General features: G+C 31.3%; 1 protein-coding gene and 1 long non-coding RNA gene across 3 annotated transcripts; both read right to left on the reverse strand.

The window, feature by feature from the left end:
* Positions 1–865: 865 nt before the first annotated feature.
* Positions 866–8,230, reverse strand: LOC122571071 (innexin inx1). 2 transcript variants are annotated; one of them, XM_043734325.1, is made up of 5 exons: positions 7,884–8,230; positions 6,790–7,814; positions 4,678–4,785; positions 3,229–3,384; positions 866–2,817 (listed from the first exon to the last, which is right to left on the reverse strand). In XM_043734325.1, exons 2-5 carry the CDS (start codon positions 7,036–7,038, stop codon positions 2,245–2,247), a joined length of 1,086 nt encoding a protein of 361 aa, XP_043590260.1. In that variant the 5' UTR covers positions 7,039–7,814; positions 7,884–8,230; the 3' UTR covers positions 866–2,244. The 2 variants fall into 2 exon arrangements, with proteins under 2 accessions (XP_043590260.1, XP_043590259.1); XM_043734324.1 differs by having other exon boundaries at positions 6,790–8,230.
* A 2,437-nt stretch (positions 8,231–10,667) lies between these two features.
* LOC122570589 lies at positions 10,668–16,242 on the reverse strand. Its single transcript, XR_006317849.1, has 3 exons — positions 15,585–16,242; positions 11,376–15,005; positions 10,668–11,292 (listed from the first exon to the last, which is right to left on the reverse strand). It is a non-coding gene; the product is annotated as an uncharacterized LOC122570589 (long non-coding RNA).
* Positions 16,243–16,256: the final 14 nt, after the last annotated feature.

A 16,256-nucleotide genomic window follows, 5' to 3' on the forward strand; every position in this document is an offset into this window, starting at 1 on the left:
CTATAATCTCTCTAGATATCTCGATAAATACTTTATCGCGGGAACTTGGCTTTATATCATTGATATCGATATGTAAACTAAAAACGAAATTCGAAATTATCGTATATCGTTTCATTGTTCAAACACTCAGTCAGAGTCATTGTTTAGAGACTCAATGTCGATGGCCTAGCAAGAAGAAAATCAAAATACAAAGGATAGAACATACTCTAATGGAAAATTCTGAGTTTACTTTTACCTTACATTTGTCCATCTTGTTTTCAGGTACAATTCCTTCCACCCTTAATGACCCTTAAGGATGGAATGAAACGAAAGTCCAATAAGAAATGACCTTTCACTGTACTGTGTTTACAAAAAAAAAATTTTTAATAAATAAATAAAAGCTAATTTAAAGAAAAATGATTTTTACCTTTTTAAAGATTTAAAAAGGAACAATTTCAAAAACTTCGGTTTAATAGTATAAGATTTAAATAAAAAATATTCGTGTATTTTTAAATAGGAAACTTTTATTTCTTGTAAATACTATAATAATAATACTAAAAAAAAGCATAACATGGTCGAATTAAAGTATATATTCTTGATATCTCTATCAACATGTTTTACGTTATCATTTACCTGTATACAACATTCTCTAGCATTAGTAAAACTCAAAAGAACTTGTAGGAAAAAGAAAGGAAAGCATTGTATTGCATGTTATAGCCTTACATTTTAGCTTTCTTAGTAAATTAAGGAAATAAACACTAAACACAAAGGTAAAATAGAGATAGAAATAACTAAGTATTTCATATGTTTGAACAAAATAATAAACTAAACGAAAAATCTTTTACTACAATTAAATATCGATAAATGGAATGAACAACAATAGGTGTACTTACTATATGAATATTTTCATTTGATACAATATCGCTGCAGCAGTTAAATATAAATCGTAAAATTGTATAAAATATTATCCATTTGTATCAATCTTTACTTCTCTCATTATTCACCTATTAATCGTCTAAAGTAGTACCGTAAAAATTCGGTTCGTCTTTTTGTTTATCGTTTCTGATTTTCCAATAGGAAATACATGTAATATATATGGTACAATTTGCTTAATGCTTATACATTAATATACTAGGACATAGAAATTGGTTAAAGCATAATGGAAGGTATAATCTGCTTGAAAATTTATAACATTTAATAAAAATCTTCTTCGACAATTCCTGTCGATGGAATATAAATGGGTAGATAGTCGTTCGATATACAGAATGTATAGACAACATGCGCCTTTTACATTCACAGAAATGGACAAAATTATAACAAATTTATAATAACATTTGAAGATCCATCTCCTTAGTACTCTTTTGTAGTTAAAAAATATTGCATTTTTCTGAAACGCTACTAAAATATGACATACGACCCAATTCGAGGAATATGTTATATACTTGCATTAACCATACAAAAATTATTATCTAGTATTGTAATTACTTGATCACATTGAAAACTTATCCCCATTTGTATTTTAACGTAAAATGTACGTTTAAAAATTCAATATACTCATATTAAAAAAGAAAAAAATCTTTGTTGAAAGAAAATAAAGAACTAAAGGAATGGATTTGAATACATTATATGGGAATGTATCATAATAGCGTCTTTTACAACATGCAGTAACATATGTCGTTATAATCACAAGATCGATACATTAGAAAAATATCAGAATGATCTCATGACAAAAATATGTTGTATAGTAAAAGATATCCTCGTACAGTAAGTCCTCACGATATCCTATGTAGAAACAATTTGCTTTGAGCAATACTTCTCGAACAAATAAAATAGCTTTGTTTGCTTTGGAGAACGAACACTAAATAAAGAGATGTAGAACAATTCTCTCTCAGGATCTAATCGTTAAAAAATAATGATTCGCGTGCGTGTGCACGAAACACATCATCCACACCTACATACACGCGCAATAGCACACACAAACACACACGCACACACACGGAGATCCTAAAGTGGTCACTTTAACGCGGCATCAAGAATGTCTTCACCGTATTTATTACGTCAGTCGTACATAGTAATTGTTTTTCTAGGCGCTAGTTAGGAAAATATCTCTATAAATTCTCTTAACGCTTCATCATTTCCAGATGGAGACATAGATCAGTATATTATTTGCCTATGTCCTAATGACCAATCAATAAATCAGTCCATAACTGTTATCTTTTAATCAGTGTTTTTTCAATCATAATTATAAAATATGAAAATCTGAATTTAAGCAGCGACTGAATGTGTGTCGCTCATTTTTTTTGTGAGCTCTTGGAGGAAGTCCCTGTATATTAATGAGTCCATGTTAGAAGAGAGGATGTAGAGAAGCCACCAGTCACCCAGATCAATCTTCTTGCTGATGCTGGAGCAGGTTTCAATAGAGGGAAGTCTTGAAGATAGTTGAAGCAATCTTGGTCTGATTGCTGGGGCAAAGATTATGGCAGCTCTGTAGACTATTAGGCCCAAGAGTAAAATCAACAGGATTGTAAACCAGAACCAGATAAAAATATACGTCTTTTCATTCACGATGTTCAACGGGAGAATACATAGCGAATCGTGCTTCTGTATTGTTCCTGACGCGCCATATTTGTGGAATATGCATTTAGTGACGCGTGGAAAAATGTAGACCATAGGATCAACACGTTCCTCCTGAGGAACGTCAGATAGTGAGAGTACTCGCAGACCATAACTGAGGAACTCGCCGTCAAAGAACTGATTCATCAGGCACAGTTGAAGGAAGATGTTGATGAAACAGAGAACCTCGCAGCCGAAGTACCGATATACATACGTGTTGTGTGTCTGAAAGAAGAAGCAATCGGTGAATTGGCATAAATTGGACTCAATGAAGGCAAATTGGATCTAACCCAAATCGTCTCAGCCTTCCTTTCGCCTTTGCTCTTACGCTTTTGTGTCACTGTCGAAAAATTCTTTCGAAGGATTCAAGAATTAAATTGGCCAAATAAGTTTGATCAAAATGACAGAAAAGCTACTAGTCATTTAGAAATGCAAGGCGGTATGCAAAATTAAATGTTATCGTTTATTGTTAGTTAAGTATTGTATTTTATATAGTATCATTGTTTATATTTCATATCCTAACATTATTAGCATCTAATGTTTTACTAGTTTTATATTTGGATTTAGGTTTTACGGTTTATCTTAGAAACTCTAATTATTAAAAATAATGAAATGTTTAATAAATAATCGTATTACCTTTCTATACTGCATCAGGTAAACCATTAGCATTGATTTTTTCTTTTGAATGTTCTCCTCGCAATCGAGACTATGATTCATACCCATAACCAACGTGTTGATCAAACCGCCTTCGCACATGTTCCACAACCATTGTGGAACGTAGCATAATACTGCCTGTGAAAAATTATGAATATTTGGTTGGCTAATAGATCATCTTAAAATCATATTCACGTTATTACAATATACTGTATCCATAATAATCTCCATAAACAATAAAAAAACGGAATTTTACAAGGAATCGTAATCGATTAATAGATTTAATATTTATTACCAATGATAAATATTCTCAGTAGCAGAAACATCACAGTTTTAGTTTTTTCGTTAAAGCAAAGATTGGAATCAATCCTATGGCACTGGATATATTTAAAACAAATTTAACAAATATCTCTTTATAAACGAGAGTTTCTAAAATCTCCATATCAATCTTTGTGTAATATTTAGATGAATGAAAATACTCTTGTACTATAATCCTATACAACCTATGGAATTCACATCCGCGCTGATGTAATCTGTCTCTAGCGATATGTGAAGATTTAATATTAGATTTATTTGTGAGAGAAATTATAATGGTGTTATGAAAAATACTTATGTATATATAGAAAAAACTATTTATCTGAACTTTTCAGAAGACAGTTCAAATATGTATCTTCCTATGCAACAGGTTGCAATTACTTATCTTTCCCCTATTTGTTGAATGAAGAGTTCAAAATTAGATAAACAAATTGATTTGACAATTAACCGGACGCTGACTAAAATTTCATTATAGAAAATGGAGCTTCATTGCGTGTACACATTTTTAAATAAAACAGTTTTGTCAGTTTCTTTCTACTTATTAATTGAAGTAAAGTGTTCTATCTACCATTAATCCGTAACTATAGATCACTTGTTTTCCAAAATTTGAATCTTTATTTATTAGCATAATTTAGTGGAAAATTTTAAGTGTCTTTGATAGAAAAAATCTTGAACTAACAAATCTATATTAATCAAAAAAATAGTTATATTAGATTAATATTTACAACATAGTGATTGAATAAATACAATTATTAAGTAATCTAATTTAATAACATATTCGTATTAGTAATAAAAATACGGACGTATGAAGTTAAGAGTTAAATGTATAAAGATTATTTATTAAAACAATTCTCGCGAAAAATAACGAGAAAAAGTGATAACATTGCGAGAAGAAATACATCAGAATTATCAGTAGAGGAGTCGTGATAAAGTTGTAACCGATCGATCTTTTGCAGTGGTGGATTCGTGCTCGCGAACCAGTTTCGGATATCCTATACGGAAAGAAGAGAACAGCAACGACAGTAAAGGAAAACTTAAACTGAGAAGTCGCGCGCAGCTGTCGCGACCAAGCTTTATCTGTCGCGTGTGCAAGATTACTGATAAACGAGTCTTTACCTGGAAGAACAACATGAAGCACACCCATTGGTAGTAAGTATAATATTTCCTTGCATCCACATCGCCGAAGTCGTTCGCCACTCCTGGATGCGCCACCTCTACACCGACCTGATAAAAGAACAAATGTTCTGTCAACAATAAGTAATGACGAAAGACTGTAGGTATAGTTGATTAAATTTATATCTACATCGTCTGTAGTCTGTGCGATATATTTGGTTTCGTTCTTTTTACAGGACGTATCAGAAATATTGGTCAAAAGGGTAATTAGCGTTACAAATATATGACAAAAAATGGAAAAATTAATAATTATTAAGGAATTATATATCAACTATATGAATTATTCTTAATTAAGTATCATAATAGTTTCTGAAAAATTACTTAAATAATAGTTATCGATTAGGTATTATAATAAAATTTTTAGAAAAATATTTCAATATGTAGATTATGATACGGAACACTTGCAAATATAAGCAAATATAAGATTTTTTTATACCTTATTTTGTACAAATCAATAATATGGAAATCATATTTATTAAATAATATGAAGGAACAGAGAGAAGAGATTAGTGGAAGAAAACAAAATTTCTTATAAAATCCTAAAGATATTCATCATGATCATCAATACTCATAATATTTATTTAAATTTTAAATAAAACATGGATTAAATCATCATTGAAAAATTAACTTATAAAAACATAAAATGTCCATCATGATATTTAAAGTTTGAATAAATTCGTATTATGTATATGACTGATTACTAATTTGCTTAAAAATTTGGGATAGACGTAAACATTATCATAGATTATCACATATCATATCTTGAACAAGTTTTTGTCACAGCCTATATACCATTATACATAGTATATAGTATTTTGTTATACATTATACATGTATCTAGAATTGTTTATGTATATTATGTCATTTCCAAGAATGGTCTTGTTCATTCAACTCGCGTGAATTTGCTATTCAAAAATATAAACATAACATATACATATATTTTATATTATGTGAGAGGTGGGAGTGAACTTAAAAATATTTAAAATCATAATTCGAAAAATATTCACAACACTTAATTTCTGTACAATTAAATAAACTCGTTAAAGTCTAATTTATTTGATTTTTTAATATTAAATAGGATGTATAATTCCTTAACGTAGATAGTATTTAATACAAGTACAATACAAGTTCAGATCTAAGTATTTATTTCAAAAAAATATTATAGAACTAAGATATGTATCTACTGAAGGGGGAAAATTTGTTTACATAATAAGATACAAAAGATCAAAAGATACAGAAGATACAAAATTGAATTAAAACTGAAAAATTCAAACAAATCTAATAATCATGAAATTATATAGATTTAAAAAAATTATACATGAGATAACATTGATAACCCGAAATGATTTCGTCATTCTATATTTTCTGAATTATTAACAGCGATTTTGATTAGCAATATCGAGTAACTTTCAAACTAATTAGATAACAATACAGTCTTTAATAAGCAAAATTTTGTTAAAAAAAAAATTTAAAAAAAGATTCGATCTCTAATTCTAATTACGTTTACGTCTCCCATAATTATGAGGTGCATCTATTTCTAGTTACAACATAAAATTTAAATACCTATCAAGAATTTTTATCTAAATACTTATAATAATAATTAATACATTATACTAATACTTTATTTAATTAAAGAATCAAAAGATATCATAAATAATATACATCTATTATACAAGGAAGGAATAACTGCTGCTACGATTGCAAAACAATAAATTCCCATTTTTATCTATCTATATTATGCAATTGAACATGCCGCGATAAAAACAATTTCTAATAATTAATAAAACATTTTCTACTATTAATCTGATAATTTCAAAGCTTTCTCATAGTATGTATATTCTATTATTGATACATAAAATTAAACCCTAAAACTGTCTCCATAGTAAAAATCAGTCAGTACAACGTTCTTCTATTGTTATCAACGAATCAACCTCGTGTCGATATTCGTCAAAAATGTGAAGGTTAAAAGCAAATCATTCAAACGACCGTGTCCATGATTGAAGCGTGAGTTCAAGTTGGAAAATTAGGGATGCAATCATTAACTAGATTACCCACCTGCCGATTAAATGCGTCCGGCATAGTAAACGTAGAAGTTATCCAGCAATAAGTATTGATAGGGTGCGTGGGTAAACCCTGAACGATACACGAAATAGGATTGCCAACGTATTGGGTAGCCGTGATCACCATTGAACACGTGAAAAGCAGCACTGTTGTGAAGCGGTTGTGTAACCGAAACACCATCGAATCCGTCGTTATATCCTGCCATTTTAAATATTGTCCAAGACCTCCAAGTAACTTATACATGATTCTTTCGTTCTATTAAACTTATAAATCCACCAGTTGTTTACAAAATCCTCGTAAGTCTCGCGCGTCCTCCTTCGCACAACTAATCCCACGTGGTAGAATCGTTCACGAACGAAAAGAAAACAAAAGAAAAAAGAAAAAAAATAGAATACAAGAAAGAAACACGGAGAAAAAATTGTATCAACTGAAACTTCTGTGAGTCCTCATCTACCACGTTCAGGCTCGAAAAACGATAAAATGAAATGAAACTAAACGAAACAGACACACGATCGTCGTACTGCTGTGTCCATGCGGCGTGCCTCCCTCTTTTCGTTTTCTTTCAATTCTCCTTCTCCTTCAGCGTCCTTCTTCCTTTCCTTCTGCCCTACTCTATCCGTCACCGCTTCTTGTTCTTCTTCGAGGCGAAGAGAACACGCCCGCGCGCGCGTGATCGGTCACCGAACCACGTTGAACGAGATCGCGAACGTCCGCGATCTAGGACTTATACAGGTACGGCTCTTTTCTGGCAGAAATTTAATTCTGAGTCGCGTTCAAGAAACAGGCATATCCTATTAGCATCTTTCGTTACCGATCGATCGATCTGAATGCGCAACACGTTTCGGTCAGTTTAGGTAAGTGTCGTAAATAAACAACTGCACGTGTATGAGAATTCTCCGCTTTCCGATCGGTGGTGTATCGTTTTCTCCACGTGATTTCTTGTTGATCGATTGTAGATGAAGTGTCTGGTGATACGTTGAATTACGTACAATTTTGTACAATTGTCCGGTTTCTTGAATCTACACAAAATCGCGCGACATTGCGAATATAAGTAATTCTTCGCTTCGTGTCAAAGCTACGACACTCACTGTCAATCCTGCTTATTCCTTTCGGTCGCGTCGGCTGAAGATTTCTCGTGGAGAAACAGCCTAGCGCAAAATTGTACAGCACCTTGAACTCTCCCCGACGTGCCACGAGCCCCCTCTTTCTCCTTCTCTCTTTCTTTCTCTCCTCTGTCCGCACGGCACTTTTTTCCTTTGATATATCGTGCAGATAGATCGTACGATGAACGGGTTGTTGCGAGCAGCAGCCAACACCGAATTGTGTCGGCATATACACGTATGTACGTAGCAGTCTTCAACGTCGACTGACGAGAAGTCAGTGGCTTGTTGTTCGGCCGAGGGGCGAGAGGGAAACTCTTTCGATCTGCTAGGGGGACTGTCGGAGTAGAAACGAGTAGGAGAGGGCCCAGGAGGTGGGGATCGAAACGGTGGGGGACCGACGGCTGCTTCAAACTCCCCCCTTTATACCATGATACACTGTATACCCTGATTCCATAGTGCATGCTCCTGCGTTCATGGCTGCTACCGTTGTACAGCACTGTTTCTTAAACAACTTTTTTTCCATGAAAAACTCTACCTTGAATGTATACTTCAATCGAGAAATGTGATCAGTTGTAGAATGGTTTCAGTACAATGATTGTTACGTTGATTTCATTTTGTTTTTTCTTTATTGATTCGATTGTTTACAAGCGCGCGAGGCGAAAAATTTTGAATATACGGAAAGCACTTATTGTATAATAAGGGGTATTATCTTAATCTTTATAGAATTAGCCAGATAAAATGAATATATTTAATACGATTAGATTTGATTAAATTTATCACTTTCTAAAGTAATTTTAGCAAACTTTTACGAAATTTTCAGATTAAGAATTGGAGATGTAGTAGCGTTTTTAATTTTTATATATGTGTTTTATATTTGTATTTATGAGATATTTATACCAAAAGTTAAACATATAATCTAAAAGAACGTGATTGAAATTTATAGTTAGAAATACTTTTATTTTGACCTTGAGACGAAATAATAACCTACAATTTTTAATAAGTTAATTCTGTACAATACTTACACAAGAGTGTATACTTTCCAAAAAATTTAAAATAAGAAAAACCAATTTAAATATCTTAACAGTAAAAATTGTTTCACAAATTTTTGTATCTGTAGTTTTCGAAAATAAGAAGAAATAAATACAAGTTTTTATATTCCATTCAAAGTCAGACAAATTTCCAGTTTCTTCCTCTTAGTATTCAAACTAAGAAGTCGAGTTGCGATAATTTAAAGCATCTTGGGGCTACCATTACCCACTACATACCGTTATCCGCTTGCTCGGTTCTCCTTTTCTCTTCTGGTCGGTCTTTCGTTCGCTTCGAATATCATAATGAAAGTAAATCGGTTTAACTCGATCGTTAAATTAAATTGAACACTGAGGTTGACAAGAGAATCGCACGTAGGATCTGCATAAGCGGTATTTGCGCTCTGAATGGCAATAACGTCGTTCTTAAAACTATGATATATGAAAAATTAATAAATACTTGGGAGAAGAAAGTCGAAGAGAATTTTACATCCATAGATATTCTCTTTTTGTATCCTTTTCATTACATATATGTATCTTTGCTTTAAGGTATAAGTGGGCCAAGGTGAACCACATTTATTGTATGATACGTATAATATTTGTAAACACAGCAAAAAAAGAAAACTTTAAATATACTCGTTCAATACTTCAAAGTAATAAAGTTTATCAACTAAATAAATATACTCGTTCAATACTTCAAAGTAATATTTATTTGATAGTAAAATATTCGAAAGTAATACTAATTGTGTAATTTTTATGTTACTACTATTAGTGGCATTAGAAAATATTTACAAATTATAACTAATAATAGATTCTGTCGCTTTCTAGATTAGAAGTAAAACAGCAAAATCTATATAAACATTATAACACTAAAATAAATAAGAAAGGATGAATGAGATTTGATTGTTATATTTAATAGAGTAAAGATTGATTTCTTCATTATGTTAATAATATTTACATTAGTAACTATTACATAAAAATCAATTAGTATAAATATTAATTGAAAAAGTGCAAAATATAGAAATAATAATCTAAAAGCTACAAATTAGAAAAAGATACATTATTTAACTTTATAATCTAAATTCTATTTGGTTATAAGAGAAAAATATTATAATTCAACACATCATGTTACGAGGTGTTAATAATATAATGCAGTGATAAGTAATAATAATTTAATTCCTTTTCAACATCCTTTATAAATTACACTGCACGTACCGTATATACAGAATCAATTATAAGGATAAATTCGCGTGTGAAACTCCACAGGACGCGAACAACGCGGCACAAATAATGCAATCAATATCAGCAATTTTGTGCTGTTCGCTAGGTTCTTTTCTTTTCTTTGTTTCACTCTTTTATTCTGTCGTTCTGCGAAGGGTGTTCGCTGCAAATGTGTACGTGACCAGATGCACGGTCCCTGAAAAGACTGCATTTTACCCTAAGAAACGGAAATATGTACATACCAGCATGTCTCCTGTATGCTGCGTTGTCATTTGTTTAGGATGCTGAACGCTGAAATATTAGCCGTAAAAAGAACGACCGGTTTTATGAACGCGTAAACGTAAACATTTTTTCCATCATTCTAATTTTATATTTTATTTTTCTTCTTATAATATGGATTTTTATACTATTTATATATATTTGTACTTGATATTTTATATTACAAGACTACTAATTTGAAAATAAATACATAATTGTTTATGTTTTTTTATAATTTAAATCTGAAAAAAATTGAGAACAAATAAATTTATTTCATTTTATTATATTTATCTTATTAAACAGAATACAGCATATTTTTATACGTGTAATATATACCTGTAATGTAATGTATAACTCTGTGAGCTAACACTGACCATGAACTTGAACGATTACTAAAAATAATTTCCTCCCTTAATTCGTGCTAAACCCACATTCTATTTTTGTATTAGTAAGAAGTAAAAACCTATTACCATTCGATAAAAATTAAACAGCAATCAAATATTGATTATCTAATACAAAAAATCAATGAATCTTTTTATTTCCATTTTATTTCCATTAAAATTTTATTTCCATAGAATTAAAATTTTTTTTAATTAAAATTTTACTGAAGTATATCCTTATAAAATATTTGAAATATAACTGCTGTATTGTAAGTACACTTTTGTGACTTTCTATTTGACGTATGGTGCGTTGAACTGATACAGACATTCACTTATATAAAAAAAACGGTGACACATGTTATACATATGTTCATGGAATTTTGAAAGTCTCCCTGAGACGAACTACAGGAGTTCCGATTACCATAAACCTACCGCTGCATTTTAACCTTAGACTAAAACTGTTCCATGGCAAGGAATGCTCTGCGTTGGGCAAAGTAAGAGTAGATAATTCTAAAAAACGACGACAAAGTTTTTGTAACTCCGAGAGAAAGAATAAACAGAACTTGAAACTGTTCGACAAAAGTTTTACTTACGGAAAAATACTGCTCACAAAACATTCTGCAATTCGGCATTATCTGAATGCTTACCAAGATGTTCGAATAAGAAAAGAATTCAAATTCAAATGAGGAAAGGAGAAAGAACGAACGTAAATGAGATACTGATATTCAGCACGAGCAGACCGAACATTGTGAGCACGTATCAACGGTGTTCCATTCGATGTAATAAAAACAAACGTATCAGTAGCAAATGGTAATCAGATATTGCGTAAATATTTTCATACATACGCCGTCATTTATCGGTCGAGTTTATTAATTAAAAGACTCTATAAATCACTTGACTTGTAATGAGTTTGTAATGGAATTTTTTTAAAGATATACCACAGATTCTTCAGAACAACGCGGGAATTTAAGACTTCTACTTTGGGATTAACCTTACATGTAATTTTTAACTTCTCAAAAATTTAAATATAATAATCCACTGTCGGCTGAAAGTATCATTTTGTAAGGTATATACATATGCTACTACTGTGTTTTTATGTAATGTACAAAAAAGAAAATATTTATAATAAAATTATAAAAAAGAGAAAGAGGGTGTGCCATTTGAAGCAAACCACGCAGTTATCTCCTAAACTATTTGTTGCAGAAAAGAGTGTCCCAAGTAAAACTTACTTTGCTTCGAGAGGAACATCTTATAGTAACTGCCAGATTTATCTAGGTGGAGACATTTTCGAGATCTCAGGGTAACCTTTGGTTTTCTATATGAAACTATCTTTTTCATTTAGTCAGGTTTGTAGTTCTGTTCGAAAGGAATTTATTTATCTAAATATGCTAGTGTTTCAAGGTCATTCAAGATCATTTACTGTCGTTCAAAACTTACCTTTGTTGAACATCCACATATTGTTCTTCACAATATTCCGTTGTTACGGAATACGGTTGTAAATATGATTCGAAGTTATACTAACAATTTGGATTATAAATACTTTTGTTTACAAACAGAAGTTTCACAAGTTAGAAAAATTTATCAAATGTTCAGCTGGACAAATTGTAAAGTAAAAATTAAATAAATAAAAAGAGAAAAAGTTTCACAAAACATTCTCAATTTCCGGATCGTTGGGTAGGAACAGGAAGCAGTGAATCCTTCCTATCAAGGTTTCCAGATTTAATATTACTAGATTTTATCTTAAAAAAGATCAGATGTATCGTAAAGAACCCAACAACCCTGATGATATGGAAAATCGTATAAGAGATGCCTGCCAACAAATTACTTCTGAAACATTGGAGAGAGTACAACTATGTTTTACGTTTAAGATCATCATTTCGAATATGAAAGGTAAAGAACAACTTGCGGACGTTCAATGAAGGTAAATGTTGAATGGTAGTAAATGATCTTAAATGACTTTGAAATACTATCATATTTAGATTAAAGAATTTGTTTCTGACTGGGCTACAAACCTGGCTAAATGAAAACATAATTCCATTTAAAAAAGCAAAGGTTACCTTGAGATCTCGAAAACGTCTCCACCTTGACAAATTTGATATCATAAGTATAATTTGTTATCATAAGATGTTCTTCTTACTTTTCAAAGTAAGTTTTACTTAAAACACTTTTTTTTATAACAAATAGTTTAGGAGATAATTGCGCAGTTCACTTCAAATAGAATGTCCCATGGATACATATTATTTATACTACTTATTTGTTAAGGTTATTTATTCGAAATTGATGGACTATCAGCGCGAAACCTTCGATGAACTATACTTGTTTAAAAACATCACTCGATGAGCCACAAGGATTTACAGGTATGTATGTGTGTGCTTCGAAAAAACGAGAGAACCGAAGAGAGATAACAGTTGATAATTCTTAGACGGAACCTTATCGTGTATCTACGAAACTAGAGATAGAACAGTATGCTTGCTTTGGTGAGGCAGTGGTTTTATTTTAGTTTTTAATATAAATTATTCATAACGTAAATAATACACCTTTTCCTTTTCTTTTAAGGAAGAGGTTTTATTGTTACTTTTTCGATAAAGAACATTGCTTCTGTGAGCATTTGTTAGCCATAACAAATTGGGAGCTGACATATTTGTGATTTTTTAAGTCTCAATCTTATTACGTTTAGTGACGATTCTGGATTCTAGTTGTTTTGTAATGAGTAGGTTGAACACCACTTGCTTCAAAGTGTTAATAAAATGTCGAAATAAAGTACAATGTACTGATAATACTACTTGTGTTGAATCCCTATTAGTGAAACACTAAATGAAACCCGAAGAATCACAAATGTGTCAGCTTAATCATTCTGAAAGTTTAAAATCTAAAATGAGAAGCTGATTTAAGCGTTGTTTTATTCTCAGAAATATTTCCAAGTGTCTCAAACATATTATTTTTAATTTAAAAGAGTCTAAACTTAATATTTAAAAATGTTTGAAGAACTTATAATTAGAACGATATTTTTTGACACCACTGATCTGTGAATTTGTATATATTCAATAAAAAATTCGAAGACTCGGATTACTCTTGGAGAACAGCTTTCCTTCATGTCCTTAACTTTTTCATTCTCGCTACATTCTTGCTTCTAACTTGTTTATTTTCTGCACATCGAACACAAATTTTACAAAGGATATAACCTAACAAACATGAAGATGGTACCCCGCGGGGTAGCCACCCACACGATAATCAAACAGCTAAAAAAATTCACCAAATGTCCAAATTGGACAAATTGTGAATTGAAATTATTAAATAAAAAAAAAAAATCAAAAGCAAATACTAACCACAAACTCGTGATGGACCAAGTTATGAATTATTAGAAACGTGATTCAACAGCGTATATATAGATTAAACACGTTACTTGCTCTTACAATTAAAAAACGAGTTTATTTTTAACAAAAGATAGGCGTAAAATTTTCCTAACTGATAAAGAATACATATTTTACTTATGAGAATTTCCTTAGTTATCGTACGTTTGCGTTGTTTCACATATTCGACCTCATTGTTTGATTCGTTTAGTTCGAGTATTCCATTAAATGAAAAAATTACTTAAACGAAATATTGAAAGAATATTAGACAGATAAAAAGAAAATCATCTAGAAATTAGAAAAATGTAAAGAGAATTGATCTATCTTTATTTATTTATTTACGTGTCTTAATATACCTATTTGTTAGGAAAAGTGTAATTATTACTTCTATACAAAATCTATAAAGGGAGAATCTTTAGAGTAGTTTTGTAAGAGTAGAGTTTAATAAAATTTATTGAAGTAAAATTAAAGTTTCGTTATTCTTTAAACCTTCGTTTTTGTTAATGACTCTACAAGAAAAAAGACTACTTCAATAATCCCGAATGCCCAATTCTACTTTAGAGCCAGATGTAGAGCCCATATACGTCCTTTTGGATGTAGAAAATATGTACTCACATAACACAGAAGCTGCTGAAACCTGGTGCCTGCATCCTCAATAGCCATGAAAGTTTGATGTTTAAAATGGTCCACCAATAGTTTATGTGTTCCAAGGAGTTTCCCTTTGGGATTTGTCTCTCCGTTGACCTGTACGACCATATTGCTGACTTCTCAGTTGCTAGAGTACCTATAGCCGGAATGGTGGAGGTCTCTAATAAGACCCAGGTCAAAATCGTTCAACGATTCGCTGGACGTATCACACTCTGTTTCTTCGAACTGTTTAGAAAACGATATAGCAAAGAGATTGACAATTAGATATGAAATATTATCTGTAGGCTATACTTGGCTTGATTTCTAACAACGTAACAAATGACGACTCTACAAAGCAACTGTAAAAATGTTGAGTTGTAAGTTTTTACTTGATAAATGTTAAAAGAAAAATGAAAAAAATTTTTTAAACAAAATTTAGAAATAAGAAACAATAATAATTTAATTTAATTTTTTAAATAATAATTCAATTCTAAAATAATTCTCGATCAACATGACTGGAGTTTCTGAATTTTGAATTTTGCATGTTTTACATGTGTAATTACATTGCACTTTCAAAGACTTCGCATGTATAAATACACATTTTTGCCATGTGCAGCAAAATCTCCATAATATGATACTATGCATGCCAAATCGTCACGCGCATTCTCTGACTCGTTCTTTATTCACTAATGATATAACATAAATATTTTCTCAGTTTTCTATCTCTAGTCATTTATATATGTTACTCAGTGCCAACTTGTTAAAAGTTATAATTCTTCGAATTTTAAGCTTCAAACGAAACTCTTTTATTCCACATTCACTTACTATTCTTCTATAAAGAAAATGTTGTGTTTGTTTGTATAAAAATTATGTGTATATATCATATTATGCTATATGTATATTTCTTTCAGTAAAGGTAATCGACACTTCATAGAAAATTAGATCAGAAACAATTCCGATGTGATCGTTTTTTTTTAGACGCTCGTGTTCCCGTAAATTATGTTTGTTCACGTTGTGGTCGTCGCGTTACGGTCTCGTTTTCGTTGCAACTGGTCGCTGGTCCAAATGTGCAACGTGATGTAATCCAAGCTTTTGTGCAGACACATCGCAACACGATATGGCAGGAGGCAGTGTTTCAACATTTCGGTTTCTTGACGCTAGGCAAAACTAACCTCGGTGCTCGTGACCTAACCGTTCATACACGAAGTCGCACGTGTGCTCATTTAACTAGGTAAAAATGAAAAGGGAACAGAAAAGACAAAAAAGAATGGAACGAAAATGAAATTAAATATTTAAATCAAATCCGTAATTACTGCAAGTTGATTGAAATTCGTTTGAATAAACTTATGTTCTTAATTGGAGATTCGTTATCTTATCGCAAGAGCGAAAAGTGACCTCTCTGCAGACTGTCCATTGAATAATATCAGTAATATCACCCTACATTATGTAGCTACGTTAAACTCGGTCAAGGCATTAAAAACAATATTTAGGAATAGT

This window comes from Bombus pyrosoma, linkage group LG9 (genome assembly GCF_014825855.1).
Source record: "Bombus pyrosoma isolate SC7728 linkage group LG9, ASM1482585v1, whole genome shotgun sequence".
Classification (NCBI taxonomy): Eukaryota; Metazoa; Arthropoda; class Insecta; order Hymenoptera; family Apidae; genus Bombus; species Bombus pyrosoma.

Coding starts and splice junctions, on each gene's coding strand:
- LOC122571071 (XM_043734325.1), bottom strand. CDS start 7,038: ATGTATAAGTTACTTGGAGGTCTTGGACAATATTTAAAATGGCAGGAT. Junction 3,385..4,677: donor GCTTCATGTTGTTCTTCCAG/GTAAAGACTCGT, acceptor AATTTTTCACAG/GCAGTATTATGCTACGTTCC. Junction 2,818..3,228: donor ACCTGATGCAGTATAGAAAG/GTAATACGATTA, acceptor TTCTTCTTTCAG/ACACACAACACGTATGTATA.